This window comes from Palaemon carinicauda, chromosome 27 (assembly GCF_036898095.1).
Source record: "Palaemon carinicauda isolate YSFRI2023 chromosome 27, ASM3689809v2, whole genome shotgun sequence".
NCBI classification, from domain to species: Eukaryota; Metazoa; Arthropoda; class Malacostraca; order Decapoda; family Palaemonidae; genus Palaemon; species Palaemon carinicauda.
This window is the reverse complement of record NC_090751.1, coordinates 68,600,639-68,625,935: the sequence shown is the minus strand read 5'-3', so window position 1 is coordinate 68,625,935 and position 25,297 is coordinate 68,600,639. Positions and strand designations below refer to the sequence as shown.

General features: G+C 38.6%; 1 protein-coding gene across 4 annotated transcripts in view; it reads right to left on the bottom strand.

Annotated features, from left to right (window-relative positions):
* Positions 1-25,297, bottom strand: part of LOC137620750 (serine-rich adhesin for platelets-like) — an 88,908-nt gene that overhangs the window by 9,424 nt on the left and 54,187 nt on the right. For all 4 annotated transcript variants that reach the window (XM_068351136.1, XM_068351135.1, XM_068351138.1 and 1 more), the window contains exons 3-4: positions 6,671-6,885; positions 5,515-5,690 (exon numbers count right to left, since the gene is read on the bottom strand). In XM_068351136.1, the coding sequence (XP_068207237.1) occupies positions 5,515-5,690; positions 6,671-6,885 (391 nt within the window). The remainder of the gene's footprint in view (positions 1-5,514; positions 5,691-6,670; positions 6,886-25,297) is intronic.

Sequence of the window (25,297 nt, the reverse complement as noted above, 5' to 3'; positions counted from 1 at the left end):
GCAAAACTACAGTACAAGACAATACAGTAGCCAGTATTCCAGCAGTATAACAATACAGCAGTTAGAAAACTACAGTATACAGTAGTATGAAATTTCCAACATACTCTGTGTATCCTTTCACAGTCCATTGTTCAGACCGAACAAAAAATGTTGAGGTGAAGTATTCCTACAACATTCTGATGAATCCTAGATCATCGGAACACTAATGATTACCTTTCGGAATTAATATTCTACAAGTGGTGGAGTTAGTGTTAGTATCCACTCACTCCGGCTCTACATACGAGTTATTCCACTCTGTATTTTCCCTAATAAGGAAATTAAAAATATTAATATTGTAGGAGGTCACAGCAATTGCCTGGAGGGGAAACACAGATATGTGTCTTTCCTACTTCCTTTCTAGCTTACTATCCTAAGCTATGATAAATAATAGTAATTTATACTATTCTTATGCATGTGTAATTTTATCAGTGAGATAAATTACCCCACACTCATTTCACTCTTTCTTTCCTTACAGGAGGAGGCTACGGTGATGTGTGCAGTCCTGTTCTGCAACCACAAAAAGATGTGGGTTATTTTCCTTGTTGGAGCCCCTGGCCTTATAGCATCCTGCTTTTCCAATTAGGGTTGTGGTTTGGCAAGTAATAATAATAATAATAATAATAATAATGACAAGACAGATTACAAGAGAGGAAGTGAGGAGAGCACTAGATGAAACGAGAGTAGGAAAAGCATCGGGTATGGATGATGTGAGAGCTGAGATGTTGAAGGAAGGGGGTGTGACTGTATTTGAATGGTTGGTGAGATTGTTTAATATGTGTTTTGTGTTATCAATGGTACCAGTAGATTGGGTTTGTGCGTGTATTGTACCACTATATAAGAGTAAGGGAGGTGTACATGAGTGTTGTAATTCAAGGGGTATTAGTTTGTTGAGTGTGGTGGGAAAAGTGTATGGTAAAGTACTGATTAATAGGATTAAGGATAAAACAGAATGCTATCTTAGAAGTACAGGGTGGTTTTAGAAGAGGTAGGGGTTGTAAGAATCAGATTTTTACAGTTGGGCAGATATGCGAGAAATATTTAGCAAAAGATAAGGTGGTGTATGTTGCGTTTATGGATCTGGAGAAAGCGTATGATAGAGTTGATAGGGAAGCAATGTGGAATGTGATGAGGTTATATGGAGTTGGTGGAAGGTTGTTGCAAGCAGTGAAAAGTTTCTACAAAGGTAGTAAAACGTGTGTTAGGATAGGAAATGAAGTGAGTGATTGGTTTCCGGTGAGAGTGGGGTTGAGACAGGGATGTGTGATGTCGCCGTGGTTGTTTAACTTGTATGTTGATGGAGTGGCGAGAGAGGTGAATGCTCGAGTGCTTGGAAAAGGATTGAGACTGGTAGACGAGAATGACCATGAATGGGAGGTAAATCAGTTGTTGTTTGCGGATGATACTATACTGGTTGCAGATGCGGAAGAGAAGCTTGGACGATTAGTGACAGAATTTGGAAGGGTGTGTGAGAGAAGGAAGTTGAGAGTTTATGTGGGTAAGAGTAAGATTATGAGATGTACGAGAAGGGAAGGTGGTACGAGGTTGAATGTCATGTTGAATGGAGAATTACTTGAGGAGATGGATCAGTTATACTTGGGGTCTGTTGTTGCAGCAAATGGTGAAGTGGAAGCAGATGTACACCAATAGAGGATTGGCCATGAATGTAAAGAGAGTTCTGTATGAGAAAGTGATTGTACCAACTGTGATGTATGGATCGGAGTTGTGGGGAATGAAAGTGAGAGAGAGACAGAAATAGAATGTGTTTGAGATGAAATGTCTAAGGAGTATGGCTGGTGTATCTCGAGTAGATAGGGTTAGGAAGGAAGTAGTGAGGGTGAGAACGGGTGTAAGAAATGAGTTAGCAGCTAGAGTGGATATGAATGTGTTGAGGTGGTTTGGCCATGTTGAGAGAATGGAAAATGGCTGTCTGCTAAAGAAGGTGATGAATGCAAGAGTTGATGGGAGAAGTACAAGAGGAAGGCCAAGGTTTGGGTGGATGGATGGAGTGAAGGAAGCTCTGGGTGATAGGAGGACAGATGTGAGAGAGGCAAGAGTGTGTGCTAGAAATAGGAATGAATGGCGAGCGATTGTGACACAGTTCCGGTAGGACCTGCTGCTTCCTCCGGTGCCTTGGATGACCGTGGAGGTAACAGCAGTAGGGGATTCAGTGTTATGAAGCTCCATCTGTGGTGGATAACGGGGCAGGGTGGGCTGTGGCCCCCCTAGCAGTATTAGTCGAACTCGGTTGAGTTCCTTGTCAGGCTGGGAGGAATATAGAGAGGAGAGGTCCCCTTTTCTGTTTCATTTGTTTGATGTCGGTTACCCCCCAAAATTGGGGGAAGTGCCTTGGTATATGTATGTAATAATAATAATGGAAGTAGTGTAATAAAGATAAAATTAATTCTTATTTTTACTTTACTTAAACACAAAACTACAGTAAATGATTATACTAAGCATATTATATGCTGTTAAGTAAATCCTTCCTGACTACTATGTGAGTAGAAAAACTAATTAGAGCACAAATATCGAAAATTCTAGGCTCCAAACAACTAGGTTAGCCTACTGATAACACAAAAGAGCCTGAGTACTATAAATAAATTAAAGATAAAATTACCGGTAAATATTCTTATTTTACTTAAAACATAAAACTATATACCCTTATACCGTAATTAAAATGAGTATATGATTATATGTCAATTCTTCCAAACTACTGTCCCATTAATGAACAATATGCAATTGGAATACCGTAATAACAAAACAGAGGTCGAGGAAATATTTTCAGAATTCCGAAAGTATCTCCCGTGTATTGGACGGACCCTGAATTTTTTCATCCAAAACCAGTTTTAAATTTTTGCCCTTTACTTGGAAATATATGGTATATAATACTCCATATTTACTTCATAATAAGACACTAATATATGAATATTACATGCATTGTTATTGAATATCGTTAAAATATTACTCTATTAGGTAAATGTGTTTGTAGTAGCTCTAGCCCTGCTGATTACCGAACAATTTCCATAACTCTTTTTATGTCATGAGATTCAGGTAATAAAAGTTTGTTGCAAGCATAACTACTTTCATCTATATTCGATCTACCAGAATCCCGACTTGGATGATTTTATCTGCGATTGTCACCTTACCATTAGTGCTAAGGGATGATAGAAAAGCCTCTCTTTGTTTTTGTTGGTGATTTCAATGCTCACCATAGGGTGTGGTTGAATTCTGTTTCTCCTACTAAATGCCATGGCTTAAGAGCTTTGGACTTTGCCTCTGAAACAGGTTGTGAGCTAATCACGTGATGCTACTCACAGCTCTGGAATAATGACTGATATCACTAAGCTTACTAGCACTGGGGAAAATAGAAAGAGTAACCTTAGCTACCGGCTCTCTCAAAAAAGTTGAAGGCCAAGGTGCAAAACATAAGGACGGCCAACCACAGTGACTGCCTGCACAGCTACAGTAGAGCTTCCAGAGCAAGTTGGTGGGTGGTGATTGTTGGGGGAGCCCAACACTCCACTAAACCCTGGAAAGTTGCCGAATACAGATACAAAATCTTCCAGATTTTGAAGTATATTCCCTTAGGACCAAGAAGCTTCAGACAGTGACACTCAATGAGGGGAAAATTTACTAATAAGTCCCTCAGACATTATCTTGGGCATTGCCCTCTTCCTCCTCAAAACATAAGATTGCCAATGAACAGTGGGTCAAAATCTGTACTTGGCACATGGAGACAATTGCAATCAATCCTGCCCTTATAAGAAATGCAGAGTGCAGATCTACAGCTAGTCTAGCCAGAAAAGATTGCAGCGTACACCCTTTCACCCTATTTACGTTACCTTTTTCACTTCCATAATCATCATGAAGCCATCGATCATCCATTCAATCTATTAAGAAAGTAAAAGATCAAACAACCTTTGGATAGAAGACAACAGTAAGAACATACTCTTTGTGGCCAAGGACAAAAGTGAAGAGTCTTTGACAGAAAAGCAGGTGAAACAATTCACCAGCACTCACGGCTTGTCATTAATTACCTCATTAATAAATTCAATGTCTGTTCCAGCTATGCTGAAGACATTTTCTATTCTAAAGGGTGAAAGTTTTATATACAAGTAAGAACAAACATTATTCAGTAATAAGTGAGAGATCCATTGCCATGAAAAAGTTCTTCATAAAATCTAGTCAAAATCAATTAGTGAAGCAAAATCATAAAACCCCACTTTAATTAACCCTGGATAGATGTGATGGGTATTGCACGACCCTTCTTGTATCAAAAAACGTTTTTTTCTCATAAAATATCGTCTGCAATAATTGCAGATCATATTGCCCTGCGTGACGCCAGCATACTGCTCGCTTCAGTCGAGCCAGGATAAACATTCATTTAGCTCTCTCCCTTGTTCTATTTCTGAGCTTGCTTGGGGTCGAGGTCAACCCTACAAAACCTAAATAGGGTGAGATAAAGTCAAAGTTTTTACATAATAATTTTGTGTGCTATTACATTTAAACTTCCATAAAAAAAATCAGCGACTACCTATTTTATTTAATTACAAAAATAAAAAAAAGTTACCCATTTTCTCATGTGCAATAGTTTTCAAAATTCTATAAAAAAGGATTGTTGGAGAATATGCGAAAGTGTTTATATGCATGGCCATTAATTCATACATAAATTTTATAAGAAATTTTCATGGTGTAAATTAAGATACCAAAAAAATATAAAACTAAATCCCATCTTAGTGCTAGCCACTACCTATTTCATTTAGTTAACCCCCCCCCCCCCCCCCAAAGAAAAAAATATGAAATTTCAACACTATTTTATGTTTAAAAATAAAATTATTTTTCATTTCTCATTTTAGATTATTACCCCTTTCTAGCAGTAATAAATTGTTCCTCAAGTATTCAGGAATGTGTACCTAAATTTTTTCATGTTTAGTGTATATTTGCATTTTTTATAAATACAATTGTATATTTATTTTCTAAAATTCATTTGTAATAAGTATTTAATTTTAAAATAGATATTATTTATCTTTTCATTAGTTTATAGCCTTCTTTGAGGTATTTTTAGCCATTATAAGAATAAAGTTTGATGCATAAATAAAGTTCTCAAAATTTTTTTTTGAGCCAGGGTCGAGCTCAAACCCTACAAAATCTAAATTGATTGATAAAATAACAACATCTATCCAGAATTAACATTATTCAATGAATATAAATGATCATAACTTTATATATAATAATAAAAAAAAAAAAATCTGTCATGTCCTTCATGTAGACCTCTAAAGTCTAAAGAATACCCTCTGGAGGAAGATTACAATTAGTCTATAACTCCTAAGTCAACTCATACTTACATCCTTTAATACCAGTATAGCCCTGACAGTTCACATTTTTAAAACTTACAAATGAAAAATTAAATTTCCATCTGTACTAGAAAATTCAATTTGGACGTCTTTTGAAAAAAAGTACAAATTTAAAAAGACTCACTTGATGCCCCTAACCAGATTTTCAGCATTTTTCTTCCGTGTTTCTAGATTAGGATGTTGAAGTGCTGTAAGATCTACTCCTTGACAAAATGTTGGTCCAGTGGCTGTCAACAGAACCATTCTGACTGATTCATCTTTTTTCAAGATGTTCAGTGCTTCGCATAATTCACGCAGTACCTGAAACGAGATATCTTTTTTTCAAGTTTCCATGAGTAATGTTTAGTTTCCTAAAACAGTTAAAATACTTGAAAAATTATCACAAATATTTAGCTAATGCTAGATATATGAAAAATGAGATGTGTAATAAGGAAAAAGGAGTCCCTTTAAGGACATCAAATGCCGTATCTGTCTAAAGGAGAATATCCAAAGACTTGAATATAAATTCACTTCAAGACATGATTATAACAACAGAAGGGTAATAAGGATGTGAATAATGTTTAAAGTATACTTAGAAATATAAATGAAATTCTGTAAAATTACTGTTAGTTGAGAAGGTAAAAAGTCAGCCAAAATAGATACTGGCATTTCATGTCAACTTGTAAGCTAGTTTCACAAGAAAAAAAACTTTAAATTCAACATTCAGCTAACCTTCCTCAATAGAATAAACTTATGAGAGAGAGTGAGCGACTGACTTTGTCTTTGTGTCTTCACATATAATTATGAATATAATTATAAAAGGTGATACTTTACTCTAAACTAGGAAGTAAAGCAAATATAAGGGGTAAAATATACCTTCTAAATTTGATTAGATAATAATTACTTGAAAAAATATATAAAATTCAATGTCAAGATAACATCCAGGTATAAACAACCACTTATGAAATGGGTGATGGAATCAACCCCAAGAAATGACAGTTACCAAGTGGAAAATTAAAACAATGCCAATATACACAACACACCAAAAGTTAGCAGACAAATTATCTTTTTTTTTTTAAATTAGAATAATTTTAGTTTTACATTAAAATAATTACATTTTTTCCAAATACTGTATAACAAAAATCTAAATTGTTTCAAAATAAACTTCAACCTCAAATTCTGGAATATATCCATCACCAAATTAATATCTAGGAATCTTGTAAGTAAACCTAGTTATAGCAGTAACCTAACAAAAGTCAAGAAAAACCCAAAAGTTAAACACAAACCAACTTTCATCTTACCCTAGAATTCAGAGAATTCTTCATTTTGGTTGTGGAAGGAGACATGATTATTTGAGTAAAATTGTTGAATTTCCTCAAAGCTATGTCTCTATAGTGATTGTTGGCTTCACTCTGCCTCACACTGGCCCTTTGAGACTGTCGAAGAGTTTCCCCAACTCGTGCTCGTCCTCTTCCTTGTCCATTAAAATCAAAAGTGCGTACCAACGATGGAAGACCTGCAAAATTAAACAAGATTAAAAATCATAGCAGATCTTTAATAACTTGACTTCGTACTTCAGGATATATGTCTGTAATTCAATCAAATTACTTAGGCTAAAGACTGACCTAAGAATACTAGAGAAAACAATACACACATGTATATAAAAGAATTTTCAGGGTAATTACCAAACTATCATGCCTCACTCAAAGAAAATTAACTTTAAATACAACCTTGAAGTAGTGAGTAAACCAACTAGGGATGCAGTTTCCTAACCAAATAAATTCATGGTTAAATAGTGAAAGCAATTAGAAATATACTAAACTAGATGTTGTCAAAGTAATTCTTAATCCAATACCTGGTCATAAAAGTTATCCGAAAATTTTTTTAAATACTGTAATAATCCCTCTTAAACAGAACGCCATGCACAAGTGTTCTCTAACAAAATAAAAAGTGTGAGTATGTTTGTTTCTTAAGGCAAATCCGTCAAGCGACCAATCACAAATTGAGATAATACCACTATCGACTTAAAGGTTCCTTTAAGGGAGGTCAGAGTGAGTTTGAATTTGAAACCCCAACATTCTTCTAAACATTCTTCTAGAGAGATAAGCACATTTTATCTTACTATTCTACTTCCATGGATTAATGCCCAAATAGTGAAGGTAGAGGAGACTTCTGCTATGGTACACTCCTCTTCTTGGATAGTACCTTGCCACTGTACCATGGTTTTCCACCATCTTAGATTCATATTTCTTTTGTTTAAGGGGATACTGCACCACAGCTTTTTTTTAGCAATACACTATTTCTCTTTTTATTTCAATTCAGTATTGGGTAGATTCAATAGACGGTATAAAAGCTGGCTAGAAGTTTATCAAGAGATTACCTTTTTTTTTATTACAGGTATCTTTTTTACTGTTTTCATCTTTGCTCTTTACTTACAAAATCACAGGCACTGTACTTCGGTCATATTCCTATTATTTCTTTTAGTTTATTTTTTAGTTTTTTGTATAAAGCTGTCTTCTCTTTTGGGACCCTAGGGCTAATAGTATTTTGCCTATTCAACTTGGATTCAAGATTGGTTTGTAATAATAATAAATGTGCTGTCATAATATGCATTTTATTCACAATATAGCACTCCCTCAGCAACCATGGGTATTACATTCCAACCAAAACCACACAATTGTCAAAAAAATGTAAAATAGAAACAAAACTGTACTAAACACCAATGGCCCAGTATACGAAGCTTTGATGAACAAATTTTCGAAGATACCAATAAAATAATTTTGTCCCATGCTTCAATTTACTGTGTGTACTAAAAATTCAAAACTAAAAATATTCTGATTGATAATTTGTAGCTGTAAAATTTACTAATTTTAAAAAAGTAAAAGGAAAATAAAAAATCATCGTTAGCAATGTTATGATCGTTGTGTAAACGCACACAGCCACTATAGAAACTGATAAAAATATGGCTGTATGTTATGAACAATTAAATCTGATAACACGTTTCACTAGTATTTTAATCATCATATAATAGTAAATAATTGCCATAATTATATTTCAAAGTCAAGTCAAATAAGACTTGATATATTTTTACATAATATCCTTATTCACTCTGGAGAAAAGATCAAGGATATATAATACCAAATATATGGAAGCTGTAGATGAAGGTGAAAAAACAATGCTCATAGCTGCTAAATTGTTTGGAATTGGAGAAAGCTCTTTCCGAAACTGGATGGAAAAATTAAAAAATGTATGTAAGACTATGAAAGTGCATGATAGTGTATTCATGTCGTCCTGATGGAAGGGTTCCTATAGGTAGCCTTCTAAGGGATATTTGCTAGTGATACTCCCAGAGAATTAAACCAAAGGTCTCTAGGATTCCAACTTCTGGCGCGAGTATCCAATAAAGGATATTGCATAACATCAGGGGACGTATTCTAGATACGACACATGGCAATCTTCACCCCGAATAGATTCAATGCTTCGATGTAAGGGGGAAGCGTCGCAAAAGAAAGGGGTGCTGTTCTAGGTACCAAGTGGACCTCCTCCCCTACTACTACCGTGACGCCATTCCTATTCTTGCCGTTAAGCGGAAATAGCCACAGATAAAGTAATTTTGGGAGAGGTCAGCAAGAGGGTGGGTCCATCAGGACGACATGGCCCTCTCACCCAAAAATAGATTTTTCACTTTGATCAACATCCATTTTTTGGGCTCAGGCCATGTCGTCCTGATGGAAGTATACTAGAGAATTATCTTAAAATCACTGTTAGCTGTGGGTTTGTGTATGTGCCTTCCACCTTGAGTAGATTTCCTTATCTGGTCTGCTAGACCTATATATGAAATTCCAGAGATCTGTCACTTCCACTAAACCTGGAGCTGGTTTAGAGCCTCCTGCCCCCAGCAGGGAAAATGTCGATATCGACAATAAGGATTCAAGGTTTGTATTTCTGCTGGAACAAAAAGGAAAACATTGAAGCCTACCTTTTTTACTTACCTTAAGAATGTAAGTTTTATTCCTCTAGAAATCATTATTGTGATTTCAAGGATATAAGCCCCATACAGGGGTTTAGTAAAGCTCTGGTGTACTTTATTAGCTTATAACTGAGGGAGCAGTAATAAAACGCAAATACGGTCAAGTATTTTATTATGCAACTAATATATCAAATGTAGTTATGAAAAAGTATGAATCTGATCCAGCATTACAACACATCAAAACACATATTTTCTCGAGTAGAAAAAATATATAAATACATTATCGGAATAACGCCACTCAATGGAGATGTGAAACCAAATCTATCTGACATGGTCAGATGTTCGGAAATGCATAAACACCGTACCTAAACGTTCACTCGGCATTGGTGTATTGATCAGATATGCACCTACACAGAACAGTATGTCAACCACAGCTGTGATCTGCACCAGTGGGTAGGTATACCCATGCACCTGATGCACTGTAAAGTCCCAAAACAGTCCACTGTTCATCACAGCACTAGACGACGGGTTTAATGAAACTACCCGCCGCCACCACAAAGTGTTTCAATTCATGTACTTGCTTCGCTTATGTTGAAAGAAGTTCAAAGAAGAAGCAACTTTCCTCAGATCGTGACCTGCGGGTGTACTATCAGGATCGGCTTTGCGAATAAAGTAGGTGAGCTTCGCTCTCAGTTGTCTTAAAGATAGGTTTGATCCTGAAGTTTTGCCTCTGAAGAGCTGTCCTCCCTTGAAGTTTAAAGTTCTTCGAAGATAGACATTAAGATACTCTACTGGGCACAGACAGGCATCTTCCTTCAATGGGCAGATTCTCCAAGGACCCCACCTCTTGGTGGGTAGCTCGTTCTTGGCAAGAAAGGCAGGATCAGGAAAAAGGTTCAGTTCTCCTGAGTCTAGGAACTGAATATGGCCTTCGTTTCTGGATAAGGCCACTATTTCACTAACTCTAGCCCCTGAGGCTACTGCGAACAGAAAAATTACTTTCTGTGTTAAATCCTTTAGAGTACAGTCCTCATTGTCCAGGTTTGAAGCATAGTGCAAGACTTTGTCCAAAAAAAAAGGTGAAGGGCTTTGGTGGGGCTGCAGGCTTGAGTCTAGCGCATGCTTTCGGGATTTTATTAAAGATTTCACCAGAGAGGTCCACCACAAAAGCGTACAGAAGTGGTCTGGCCAGGGCTGATTTACAAGAAGTAATTGTAGTAGAGGCCAGACCTTGTTCGTGGAGGTGTATGAAGAATGCAAGACAGAAATCTATTGATATCTCTGTTGGTTTCCTTGTTTTCACAAAGGACACCCATTTCTTCCATGATGATTCGTATTGCCTCCTGGTCGAACTTGACTTGTACTCCTCGATAAAGTAAACTTTATTCTTCGAGATTCCGAACTTTTTGTTCGCTGCTAAGGCGAGAAAATCATGAGATGTAGGTTGCTGGTTCTCGAGGATGAAGCGTAGCCAGTCAACTTCTGGACCAGTTGAGACAGCACTGGATTTGGCAGAGGAAACAGCTTCAGTTTCAACTCTAGGACTAGAGGGAACCAATTGCTTTTGGGCCACTTGGGGGCTACTACTGCTGCTGTCCCTCTGAAGGATCTTAGCTTGTCGAGGACTCTTAGAAGGAGATTGGTTGGTGGAAACAGGTCAATACGATTCCACCTGTTCCAGTCGAGGGACATGGCATCCATCGCTTCTGCTTGAGGGTCCATGTAAGGGGCTACGTAACGAGATAGTTTCTTATTGTTGCTCGTTGCGAAGAGGTCGATCTGCAGTTTCGGGACTTTTTCCGAGATGAAGGAGAATGAGTCTGCGTCTAGGGACCATTCTGTCTCTATGGGCTTTCGCCTGGATAGAGTGTCCGCCGTCACATTGCGGAACCCTTGTAAGGGAAATGCTGATAGGTGCCATACGTTCCTCCTTGCCAGGTAGAAGATGGCTAACATCACATGGTTGATGTGGGGTGATCTTGACCCTTGTCGATTTAGACACTTTACTATCACCTCGTTGTCCAGGACCAATCTGATGTGGATTGATCTGCGAGGGATTAGTCTCTTCAATGTCAGGAATACTGCCATAGCTTCAAAAATGTTGATAAGAAATGTTTTGAACTGGCGTGACCAATTCCCTTGCACTTTCTTGTCGTGAGAATGACCTCCCCATCCTTTGATAGTTGCGGTGGTTCCAGAGGAATTGTCCATGCTAGGCTCTTGACTGTTGACCACGGCTTTAATTGCATGTGCAACAAAGCCGGGGTTAACCTTAGTTGATTTCTTCGAGCGTTTGATGCATATTTCCTCCCGACTCTTGATGCATCTTTCAAACGTGCCTTTAGCACAGGGTCTGTCACTACTGCAAGCTGGAGAGAGCCCAATACTCTTTCTTGTTGGCGTCTTGAAATCCTCCTGTGACGGATTAGTCTCCCGACAGATCCCGCTATTTCTCTCCTCTTCTTGGATGGAATGGAGAGGTAGTGTGACTTTCAATGCCATTGGATTCCTAGCCACAGGAACTGTTGAGCTGGAGTGAGACGAGATTTCTTACGGTTGATCTTGAAGCCCAGGTGTTCCAAAAACTGGATCACTCTATAGGCTGCTTGCAGACAAGTAGTCTTGGATGCTGCCCATACCAACCAGTCGTCTAGATATGCTACCACTTGAACACCTTCGGTGTGTAGCTGTTGGACGATTGTGTCTGCTAGCTTCGTGAATACCCTTGGGGCTCCGAAGGGCCTTGCTCAGAAGACAAACTTCTTCTTCTGTAGTTTGAATCCTAAGTAGGAGGAGAAAAGGCAACACATCGGGAGATGCCAGTAAGCATCTGCTAGGTCTATTGAGACCGTGTACGCCCCTTTTGGCAGAAGGTTCCTTATGTGTTGCAAAGTAAGCATCCGGAACTTGTTGTTCTCGATGAACTTGTTGAGTGGAGACAAGTCTAGAATGACTCTGAGTTTGTCTGAGCTTTTCTTGGGAACACAAAACAGCCTTCCCTGGAACTTGATGGACTTTGCTTTCTATATCACCTTCTGTTCAAGAGTTCTGAGGTATATTCTTCCAACAAGGGGGTGGAGTGTTGGAAGAATTCTGGAAAACGGGGTGGAGTTCTGCTCCATTTCCACCCGAGTCCATTCGTGATTAGGCTGTGGGCCCAGGGATCGAAGGTCCAGCGATCCCGAAAGTGATGTAGTCTGCCCCCTACCTGGAACCCCTCACTGCTTGGGGGGTCCTGCGGATTTATTTCCGCAACCACGTCCTCCTCGGCCCCGAGAGAAGTTACCTACTGGAGAACTTCTCTTAGGACCTTTTCTTTTCTGACTGGGGCGAAAGGAAGTCGACTGCCTCTCAAAGGTAGGGTTAAATACTGGTGACTAGGCTACCAGTTGTTGAGGGACCATCTGGATGGTGGTCTGAGGCATCGTGGTCATAGTCATGGCGAAGAAGATTTCCTTTTTAAGGACATGCTCCACTTTTGGAAAACGTTTCTGTTCTCCGTGGTTGCTCTCGCAATGACCTCTTGGACCAGTTCCTGTAGGAAAAGGTCTTTATCCCAGATGCTCGAGGTAATCAGCTTCCTTGGTTCGTGTCTGATGGTTGCTGAAGCCAGGACGAACTCTCTACAAGCTCTCCTCACTCTGAGGAAAGCATATAGGTGTTTCACTAGGGTACCCATGTGAGATTTAGCCAGGAAGAGGAACATTTCTGGGGCATTATGTTGACCTGCACTCATTTCTAAACAGTTCTGATGAGAGAGGGAAGCCGAGAGTCTCTCCTTCAACTCCTGTTCCTTCTTCAGAAGATGGTCTGGCAACTTCGGAAGGTTCTCATTGTACTGTTGTCCTGCTATCTCTGGGTCTAACTTAGAACGGAGAAGGTTAGGTGGACATCCTTCCACTTCTCCTCGCAGGTAGGCAGTGCTAGAAAGAATGGTCTGCACTCCTCTAGGGTCAGACATGGTTTTCCCTCATCGACTGCCTTGACGGCAAAGTCTAGTGCTTTCTCCGTAAAGGGGAAAGGAACGGAGTAAGGAGCAAGAAAGGTGGGGTGCTTCTTGCTCAGTGCTGAGACTTTAGAGTTGGTATATCCGGCTCCCTACAAGGCCTTCAGGAGGATGGCTTGCGCCTTCTCATGTTCAAACACGATGACCTCTTTGGGGACCGTTTCTTCTCAGGTTGCATTCTCGTCCCGCAGTCTCACATAGCACTCTGGATAGCCTGAAAAGTTGGGCCAGAACTCAAGGTCTTCAATTTGCCTGGCTCCCAACTTCTCGGAAACGAACAGTTTCCCATTCGTCATTGGCAAATGCTCTGCATACCTCCAGGAACTAGTTTCGGAGCACTGAGGGAGATCACTCTAAGAGGTGGTTCCAAAGCGGTCCATCTCCTGCAACAACCTTTGCTGCTACTTAATCGATTCCCGCATCGTCTCCTGTTCCCGTTGGAACGACTCCATCATTTGTTGAAGAGATGTCAGAATATCTTCGCTTGTGTTAACCTGGTTAACAGGCTGTGGAGTTGGGGACGAAGACGTTGACGGCAGAGGTTGATATGCCATCACGGCAAACTGAGGGTCGTCTGTTGCCGTTGACAACGAACCTTCTTCCTCCACTTGGGGAGGGTCCACACTCTCTTCAGGGCCACCTTGTAGTAGGTCCTGTTCGGTGTCAGTGGACACTTTTGACATCCTCTCTTGGTGGATGCCCATGCCTTCTAGGGCCTTATTGATGTCCGAGTCAATCTTCAGTTGAACGAAGGGGGACTGAAGCTGTTCCTGGGGCACCACCGCACTCGGCAGAGCCTTGGGGAACAGTAAGCACCTAAGGGAGTCATTGGGCAAGTATGGTCCAGGAGAGTTCTTTTGGAACCCTCTTACCCATTTGCGAAAGGTGTCCCTCGCTGTATCCCTAGTCTCTAGGGTAACTAAGGGGACTTATCCGAAGCCTTTGACCAGCAGGGTTGAGCAAGTGGGGGCAACCCTTCGGGTCCCAATACCTTAAGACTCCTGTGACGATGCAACTGGGGGCTTGAGTCCTGCACATCGTGTGACCACAGAAGTCTTTCCCTTTGTGGTTGCAGAACAATGCTCCGCACTTCATCCTGTAAAGGAAAATACCAAATGAGTACTTTTTGTTTTTTATATCAGTGATATAAAAGCATACAGTTTATGGTAACAATAGTAATCACTATTGTTTATGGTAGCTTAGGATAGTAAGCTTGAAAGGAAATAGAAAAAACACATATCTGTATTTCCTCTTCCAGGCCATTGCTGAGACCTCCGTCAGTATTAATATTCAGTTTCCCTGATAGGGAGGATACAAGGTAGAGAAACACTAGGAACTAGAGTTAGAGTTAGTAAATAGCTAATACTAACATTATCCACCTGTAGTAATATATTAATACCGTTCAGGTATTTTAAGTCCCTGATAATCAAGGAAAACCATCTGGCTGTTGAGGGAGTACTCAGCCTCAACAGAATATCATGGTCTCAACAATCGTCTGTGATAAGAAACACAGAGTATGTTAGAAAACATCTGTACTGCTGTATAGTTGTATACAGTAGTTTGCCGGCAGACATTGCCGGTGTTGGGTTAGTATCTGAAGGTGCTAACTGAAAGAGAGAGAGAAAGATTAAGGAAGGAGAATTTCTTATTATTATGAATGAACATAACAGCTGGAAATGTAGGAGGACTATAAGACCGCCTACTGTCTCCTTACCAGAATGAAAGTTCCAATGGGAGGGGAAAGAATCTATCAGATTCTGGATCCCACCCATTCACAAAAGGCCTGTCGCCAGCAATGAATGTGGATGGCAGCTCAAGAGAGAGCTGAGGACTTTCCAAAGTAGGTTAGGTTTTCCACCGGAGCCGTCAGAAGCCGTCTCAATCTTCCCCCAATTTTATTAACTTCCTGTGAAGGAAGGGAGTTAGGGGGAAGGTGGCAGAGACGGCTAAACTAACTGCCACCGGCAGGGTACCAGCCAGTAACGCAGTCATCCTAGCAAGCCGGGATGACTGTCAGAATACCGGTGAAAGAATCTTGTGACGGCATGACGTCACTAAAAGACAGAGGGGGAAGGGGTTGAGGGTCTTACAGTTCATTAATATCAGAGGTGGCAGAAGGTATGCCGCTTTCCTCAAACAATGAGCTGGGGAAGCATGGCTTTCTGTGCTGACGACAATGTCGTCGGCAAGACAAGGGCACCCTGAGTATGTCACTATCTAAATCAAAGCTGGGGCAGTAAGAACATCGTTCTACTCGACGGCGATGAAGAGAGACAGTGGCTGCCGCCCATGACGGCAGCGACACTCGGGGAGGGAGGAAGGGTTTATCCTCTTCTCTCAGAGAGAGAATAAATACCGTAACTTGTCTATAGATTCTAGAAAATGTAACATCTCATTCGAATCGAGAAGAAACAATAAGGGTGAGGCTAAACGGGGAATTACTTTACCAACGTATATATGAGCAAGAGTAGCCTTGCTCTGGTAAAAGGAGCACCGGCCAAGGTAATCGATACCGCAGGGCCTCCCGGAGGCATAGGGTAAGTAAAGTCACATAATAGGAAAAGGAATAATTTTCATGTATGCAATATCACATCTTGTATAACTTACCTAACTAGCTAATATAATAGCTTTACAACTAGGAAGTGTCGCCCTACTAACTAAATAATATGCGACAGGAGTCGTAAAATGGCTGCCTCCGGTCTCGGCAACGCTCACCCAAACACACTGAAATTATTGAAATTAAACTGTGAAAGGGGAGACTATAATTACACACAGGAAAGAATTAATACTCAACTTTCCAGATGACGAAGATGCTGGGGATTGCATGTTGAAAATTCCAAAAAACCTGCCAAAAACACCGAGCTAAGGGGGAGCACAACACTCTTAGCAGGTTACTAGAATAGGAATGGCATCACGGTAGTAGTAGGGAAGGAGGTCCACCGGGTACCTAGAACGGCACCCCTTTCATTTGCCACTCTTCCCCCTTACATCGAAGCGTTAAATCTATTCGGGGTGAAGATTGTCATGTGTCGTATCTAGAATACGTCCCAATATTATGGGATATCCTTTACTGGATACTCGGGCCCAGGAGTTAGAATCCTGGAGACCTTTGGTTTAATTCTCTGGGAGTATCACTGTAGCAAATATCCCTTAGAAGGCTACCTATAGGAGCCCTTCCATCAGTATGACATGGCCTGAGCCCAAAAATATATAGTATGCTCATTTTAAAGAGACTAGAGAGAAATATTGAGGAAAACCTGATATGAAAAAGGAGGATTTACAAATATAGAAGTTTTTCTGACCAAATTTTCATTCTAAGACCTGTGGTACAGCAAAGCATAGAATATAGAAATCCACTTTTGATGGCATTTGTGGACTATGAAAAAGCCTTTGATAGTGTGCAACGGCTAATTTTTTGAAGAGTTCTGCATTATTATGGAGTTCCTCTTAATTCTGTAAATTTGACTAAGTATCTTCATGACCATGGCAAGTGCAAAGTTAATGTTAGTGAAGTCCTATCAAATGAATTTCCAGTGAACAGTAATGCACTCCAAGGGAATGTGTTGTCACCTATGTTGTTTATCCTCCTCATAGATTTTGTAATGCATAGAACAGTTGGGGATGGTGGAGAAGGATTGAGCAGGATTGGTAACAGGAAATTAGCTGACCTAGAGTATGCTGATGACACTATCCTTATTAGCAGAACAACACAGGACTTCCAAAGCTTGCTTACCATAATGCATGAAGTATCACATGAGGTTAGGTTGATTGATTGATTTAAAGTTTTCTGGCATCCTGACATCCAAGGTAAATGACGCCGATATCATTTATTACATATAAAAAATAAAAGAATATTCAATTAAAACCATAAAATTTAAATAGTTCTCAGAACACCTGCTTCTGAAATAAATCTAAAAATGCCGCTCGCATAGTAGGACACATGTCCAAGAACCTTGGCAAGGACGATCCTGCCATCCTCACCTCGAGCCTCAAACCGATATCTATTTCTAAAGTTATCATAATTGGGGCATTCGGTTAACAAATGCCTCACTGTTAAAGGTACCAAACAGTCGTCACAATACGGTTGGTGTTGGCCCTTTAGCAAAAACTCAGTGTCAACCGAGTGTAACCAATTCGGAGACAACAAAGAGACGTTTCCCACTTTTGGGGCATCATGTTATACCTCCAAGGAGATACGACATTTCTTACTTCTGTCACTTTATAGCCATTTAAACTATCCCAGTGCTGTTGCCACTTATTACAAAAGAATTTTCTTGATGTTAGGTAAGAAATCATTACAAGGAATGGGATACCTTCTTGGTGGCAACTCCAATTCAGCATTCTTCGCCAGTAAATCTATCTTCTCATTACCACACACACCTACATGTGCTGGAACCCAACAAAATCGAACCATTATACCTCTCAGTCCAATAATAAAAGGCCATTTTAAAATCTTTAACCCTGGATAGGTACGGTGGGTCGTTTGCGACCCCGAGCGTAAAAAAAAAACAGGTTTTTCTCACGTGACTCACCCCCGTGACTGAATTTGTGGGTGATCGACCTGCAGGAGGTGTCTCCCCTACACGCTCTAGTAGTGTCCAGATGTGCATTGCTGTAGCTGTACTCCTTCCCCGATTTCTGAGACGCGTCGGGGTCGTTCGCGTCCGAGTTTACCCTTCTAGGGTAGTTTGCATAATTATCAAAGTTATTACGTATTATGAAATTGTCGTAGAATGGTGCAACTTGTATAGGTTATCAGTTGTGGAAAGTCTTGGTGGATTGTTTGGCTACCATGTGCATGTTTTTTTTTTTAGTTAAAATGTCGTTCATCACCACGAGGACCATTTTACCGCGAGTGCCCCTTTTTCATTTTTTTTCATTTTTTTGCCAAGTCATTTTTCCGTAAGATATTGCCAAATAGTGTCGTAAAACTTTTGCTTGTTTAGTGTTGGAAAGTGTGTCTAGATGATCTGGCTACCCATGCATGACTTTGTTTTTGTCAGATACGACGTAGTTATTGGTATATTGGGTATTTAACTGCGGTTACCAATTTCTGTTTTTTTTTCAATATTTGTAAAAATTACTACGTAGTAAGGAATTGCCGTATATTATTCATTTTTTTTTCATGTTTATGTGTTAGAAAGTGTGCCTTGATGGTTGGGCTAACACGTGCATGTCTTTTTTTTTATCTGAGATGTCGTATATTAGAATGTCGGGCATTTTACCGCGAGTGTCCCTTTTTCCTTTTTTTTCATTTTTTTGCCAAGTCATTTTTCCGTAAGATATTGCGAAAAAGTGTCGTAAAACTTTTGCTTTTTTAGTGTTGGAAAGTGTGTCTAGATGATCTGGCTACCCATGCGTGATTTTGTTTTTGTCAGATACGACGTAGTTATTGGTATATTGGGTATTTAACTGCGGTTGCCAATTTCTGTTTTTTTTCAATATTTGTAAAAATTTACTACGTAGTAAGGAATTGCCGTATATTATTGATTTTTTTTTCATGTTTATGTGTTAGAAAGTGTGCCCTGATGGTTGGGCTAACACGTGCATGTCTTTTTTTTTATCTGAGATGCCGTATATTAGAATGTTGGGCATTTTTCCGCGAGTGCCCCTTATTATTTGTTTTGCATTTTTTTGCTTAGTCATGTTACCGTAAGGAATTGGCAAGTAGTGTCGCAAAACTTATATTTTTATAGTGTTGGAAAGTGTTTTTAGATGATCTGGCTACCCATGCCTATTTTTTTTTTAGCCAGATATGGCGTATATATAAGTATGTGTTCGATTTTCCTGTGATTGCCATTTTTTCGTTTTTTCCCATTTCTTTCAAAATTACTACGTACTAAGGAACTATCACAAAGTAATATTTCATTTATATGTTTATTTGTCGGAAAATATGCCTTGATGGTTTGCCTAGCACGTGGCTGAAATTTTTTTTTTTCTGAAATGCCGTATATTAGAATGGCCATTTTTCCACGAGTGCCCCTTTTTATTTGTTTTGCATTTTTTTGCTTAGTCATGTTACCGTAAGGAATTGGCAAGTAGTGTCGCAAAACTTATAATTTTATAGTGTTGGAAAGTGTTTCTAGATGATCTGGCTACCCATGCCTATCTTCTTTTTTTAGCCAGATATGGCGTATATATAGGTATGTGTTCGATTTTCCTGTGATTGCCATTTTTTCGTTTTTTCCCATTTCTTTCAAAATTACTACGTACTAAGGAACTATCACAGAGTAATTATTCATTTAGATGTTTATTTGTCGGAAAATGTGCCTTGATGGTTTGACTAGCACGTGGCTGAATTTTTTTTCTTCTGAAATGCCGTATATTAGAATGTTAGCCATTTTTCCTCGAGTGCCCCTTTTTATTTGTTTTGCATTTTTTTGCTTAGTCATGTTACCGTAAGGAATTGGCAAGTAGTGTCGCAAAACTTATATTTTTATAGTGTTGGAAAGTGTTTCTAGATGATCTGGCTACCCATGCCTATCTTTTTTTTAGCCAGATATGGCGTATATATAGGTATGTGTTCGATTTTCCGGTGATTGCCATTTTTTCGTTTTTTCCCAATTCTTTCAAAATTACTACGTACTAAGGAACTATCACAGAGTAATGATTCCTCTAGATGTTTATTTGTCGGAAAATTTTGTTTACTTTTTTTTTGATTGAATATCATCAAATTTTTTTAGCTAAAATATTGTTTTACATTTTTTTTTTCGATTTTATTTCCCTTCAAAAAAATTTTTTTGGGTCAGAATTTTAATTTTATATTCGTAAAATAATCGACAATTATCCAGCAACCCACCATACAATTTTTATGCATATCCAATAATAATTAGATTAGTAAATAACACCTTGAAATTGACATACCCTTCCTACATTTCAAGTGGCAGATTAGGGAGTCTGAGTCAGTGTGGTTGGCGGCCATTTTGTGGACATATCCGAAGCGTAAGCTGCCCTATCTATATATATTCTTGTTCCCTATAGAATTTGTGATATTTTGGTATATTTTTACCTGCATAAATATCATATTATATATTAAATATATGTATTTTTTTACGGAATTTCTAAGTACTCAAAAAATTACCTTTAGATATGGCCCCTGATATAAATGTAATTTACAAAATAATGAAGATTTTTTTACATATTTCTATTTTAGGATAACATATGTTTATTCCCTAAAAAAATTAGCCACTTCCTATTTCATTTGGGTACCCCAAAAAATTCATGAAATTTGGACAAATTTTTTTGGCCAAAAAAAGTTACCCTTTTTTTTCTCATTTCAGATCTTCACCTCCATGGGTCTGACTTCATCCAAAATACATCAAGATGTGTCCTAAACATTCAAGAATCAATTCCTAAAAGGATTTGTGTATATATGTATAAACTTTTTTTTTATGAATTTTTATGTCAGGTCTTTTTTTTTTTCTACTTAATTTTTTAAAATATTTATAATAAATAGTTTTTCTGCAGATGAGTAGTATTTATCTATACAGTTGTTTTAAGCATTCATTGAAGTTTTTTTTGGCAAAAGAAAAAAGGAGGTTACTGCAAAAACTGATTTTTCACGAATTTTTTTTGGCGTTGGGGTCGTTCGCGTCCGAGTATACCCTTAAAGGGGTGTCCGAGGACCGTACCTATCCAGGGTTAAAACTAAAGGGTTACTAGAATTAAAAACTTCTCAAGCTTGAAGGACACTCCTTGCATCACTAAAACTGGTAAAATTATCATCTTTCTCCAATGCTATTTTCTCAATAGCAGTTAGTATGCCATACAGTTCGGAGTAAATATGGAAGCTGTTAGAGGAAGTGCACCTCTACAATTAAAACCATTACTATGTACTCCAAAACAAGCGCCAGCATCAGATTTGGAGCCATCAGTATTTATAAAGTCGATCCCCTATGTTCTGCAACATGTTTCATAAAAACAGACCTGAATTATAAGTCAAGTCATATTTTTTTAACTCCAATATAGTATTTACAAAAAGATACCTCTGGTAATTTCCATTGATGCATTGATGATACCTAAATGGAAGCACCTTACTTTTAATTATGTATATCAAGACTGTTCATTAATTGTTTAACCCAATACCATAAAGTTGAGGAGATTTTGGGTGCAACTGAAAGTATGATGTGTGCTTTACAAGGCTTGCAGTCTGATAGGCTAGAGAATTGGTCTTTGCAACCTTAAACGATACCGAACAAGAGAAGACTTTCAGTAAAGGTCTAAAGGTAATTCTCTAGCATCAACAAGGAGACTTGTGACAGGCGAAGTTCCAAACGCTCCTGTGGACAATCTAATACCAGCATGATGTATTGAATCTAATATCTTTAATGGGCTTGGGGTGGCTGAGGAGTATATTTCAGACCCATTGCTAATTTTTGAAAAAATCAGGGCCTTGTATAATTTAGAAATAGTATTGCGATCTGGCCCCCATGATGTGTGGAACAATACTATTAAAAGATTCAGAGCCTCAAGACATTTAGTTTTGAATGCTTTTAAGTGAGAAACCCATGTAAGCATACAATCAAATATCAAGCCTAAAAATTTAGCTTCGCTTACACATGGGATCAGCTGAGCTTTGATGTAGATATCAGGGTCTAGATGTACTCCCCGAATACGACAGAAATGGACAACAGTTTTACTTATTGAGAACTTAAACCCATTCATATCGACCCACTGGATAATTTTGTCAATTTCAAGTTGTAGTTTCCTCTCAACCATTGCCATTCTAACTCCAGTAAATGATATGGAGAGATCATCCACAAATAGTGTTTAGAGAACATCCAGGGAAATGACTGAGGATATCCCACCAATTGCTAGTGCAAACAGGGTTACACTCAGCACACTACCCTGAGGAACTCCCTCTTCCTGGCATGATGAACAGGCTGACTTAAGTCTTTTTACAGTTTATAAATAACATATCTGTTTTGACGTTGTTACTGTTTTGAGACTGATTTTTTGTTAATTTATTTTCTTATTTCCTTTCCTCACTGGGCTATTTTCCCTATTGGAGCCCTTGGGCTTATAGTATCTTGCTTTTCCAACTAGGGTTGTAGCTTGGCTAGTAATAATAATAATAATAATATTACTCTCTGATGGCATTTCCCCCACTCTCACTTGAAAAACTCTATGTGAAAGAAATGATTGAATAAACAGTGGTAGCTCTCCTCTTAATCCCAATTCATGAATGGTTTCATGTATACCATATATCCATGCAGTATCATACGGTTTTTCAAGGTCAAAAAAGACTTTTACATGGTACTGTTTGGAAGCAAAGGGTTCACAAATAGAAGACTTAAGTTGTATCAACAGAGTCGTTGAATGCATTTTTCTGAATCCACACTGAATAGGAGATAAAATACCTTTCTTTTCAAGGTACCACATCAGTCTTGCATTGACCATCTTCTCCATGATCTTACATAAACAAGATGTCAATGTAATTGGTCGATAGTTTGCTAGTTGGGCTAGTTCCCAAACACTTGGATAACTATGATCATGTCATATTCTGTTAGTAATGCTTAAAATGAATAACTTTCTATTAATAGGTACATGTGTAATCATTGCATATGGAATTCCATGGTGTCCAGGGGCTGTGTCATTATAAGTAGCAAGTGCTGAATCAAATTCTCTTTCAGTAAAAGAAGAATTATAAGACTTCCCTTCCTGTTGCAAAATTTAAAATTTTCTTTTCTTCAATGCTCCTATACTGGTGACCAGGTGCTGCTTTACACTTGCATGATACATTTGAGAAATGATCAGCCAGGGCATTGCTAACATCATTTGCTTCAGTCACATACTGATCGTTCACCTTCAACACCGGTGGTGGGTTTGAGGTTAATTTGCCTGCAATCTTCTTTTTTTTTTTTCCTCCATACAGAAGACTGTTGACTGAGGAAACAAAAGATACCCAAGATTGGCGCCTAGCTTCTTTCATGGCACAACGGAACTGTGCTCTACACCTTTTGTATGTTATAAAATTTTCCTCAGTACAGCTTCTACGCAATCTAGTCATAGATTTTCTGGTGGCTCTGTGCAGGACAGTTAATTCTGAAGATAACCACGGGACTGGTTGCTGTTTGAATAATCCTGTAGTTTTGGGGATAGAATTGATTCCTGCTGTAACGGAGAGTTCCATTCAGTAAGTTGATGGCATCATAAATACTTTCAAACTGTTCTGTACTCCCCTCAATTTCACGTAGCTCATGAAATTTAACCCAGTCCGCCTTGTCAAGATTCCATCGTGGCGATTTTTGCAAAGGTAGACCATTGTTGGTGTTTATAATGATTGGTGCATGATCACTAGTAAGCTAATCATCCAATGTCCTCCAATTAAAATTGAGAAGGCAGTTATAGCTTGCGATTGAAAGGTCAATGCATGAACATGGAAGTGTGTGGGCTCTCCTGTACTAAGGAGTCCAACATCCTCGTTTTCCACAATTGATAATATACTATTGCCACTGGTGTTTGCTAAAACATCACCCCACAAAGGATGTCTATCATTCAAATCTCCAAGTAAAAGAAAAGGTTGAGGGAGCTGATGAATTACCTCTACTTAATTATCATATTATCATTTGGAGGCAAGTACAGAGAGTTGATTGTATATTTTCTCCCTATATCAATCTGTACAATCACTGCCTGCAGAGGTGCACAGATAGACAAATATATTTGGGGAACATCTCAACGAACATATACGAGACTTCCGCCATGGCTCCCTACTCTGTGATCATATGGTGTCCTATAGCTAATATATTCGCGAGAACAAGGAGTATTAGCATCAAGCTTGCTATCCTCTGGACATACAATTATGGAGGAATGCTCGTGAATTAAGAACCTAAGTTCTTCATATTTGGCCCTTAAACCCTGACAATTCCATTGCAAAATGGAGGAAAAAAACTATGGTTTATTTTTCAGGAGTACTTTTGGATGAAGTCATCCCATTAGCAATTTTTGATCTAACACTATTTCCCAAAGGTTTTATTAGAGAGGGGCTTGATAAATTGGGTTTTGTGTTTGTGATTTTATTTTTGTCCTATTGATCTAATTGTTAAGGGGGATGGTGGACCTCAAAAATTTCTGATTTATTTAAATTGTTTTCTGGTTGATTAGAAACAACAGACAAAACATCATATTTATTTGATGTCATAACTCTAATGTTTCTTATGGAAGGTTGTGAGCAAGATGGAGGTCTCTCTCTTTTCTGATTAACCCTTTTACCCCCAGGCTATTTGGAACTTTCCAACCCTTAACCCCCAGGGGTTATTTTTTTTTCAAGTACATTTTGCAGTATATTTTTTTAAATTGCTCTAACAGCCTTAATTTCTGTCATAGAGGTCAGGTTGGTCTCATTCTCTTGGAAAATGCCTGAAGTTTCTCAAAAAATTATCAAAAATATGCAAAGAAAAATGTAAATAGTTTTTTGCAGGGACATACCGCTACGTCCATGTGGGTAAAGGGATGAGTTTTGTGAAACGTACCAGTACGTCCTTTGGGGGTAAAAGGGTTCATAGGTGGTGTGCTACCAGGTTTTTGTACCTTCCCCACAACAGGTGCACCTGGTAACTTGGTTTAAAGTGGAATCTCCATTAAATCAGGCAAGGACATGGCCTGGGAGAGGTTGATACTATCCTTTGCAATGGGGGTTGAAGACTGGATAGTGGTGGGCCATGTCTTTTTGTTGATACACAATGGTAAATCTTTAGGAGATATTCTTGCCTTACTATGCAGCACTTTATCATTAGATGGTAAATTTCTTTTTTAAGAACTAACAACAATAATAGGTGAGTTAGATGACTCCCAATGAACTTTTTCTCGTTTTTAATGTCTCTGCATAGGTAGTGAATTTATTTAATATCTTGGCATGCCCTAAGCTTACATGTTCAATAATTGATTTATTGAGGACAGCTTCTTCTAACTTATTAATTGGCAGCTCCTATCATTAGATTTATGATTAGAGTT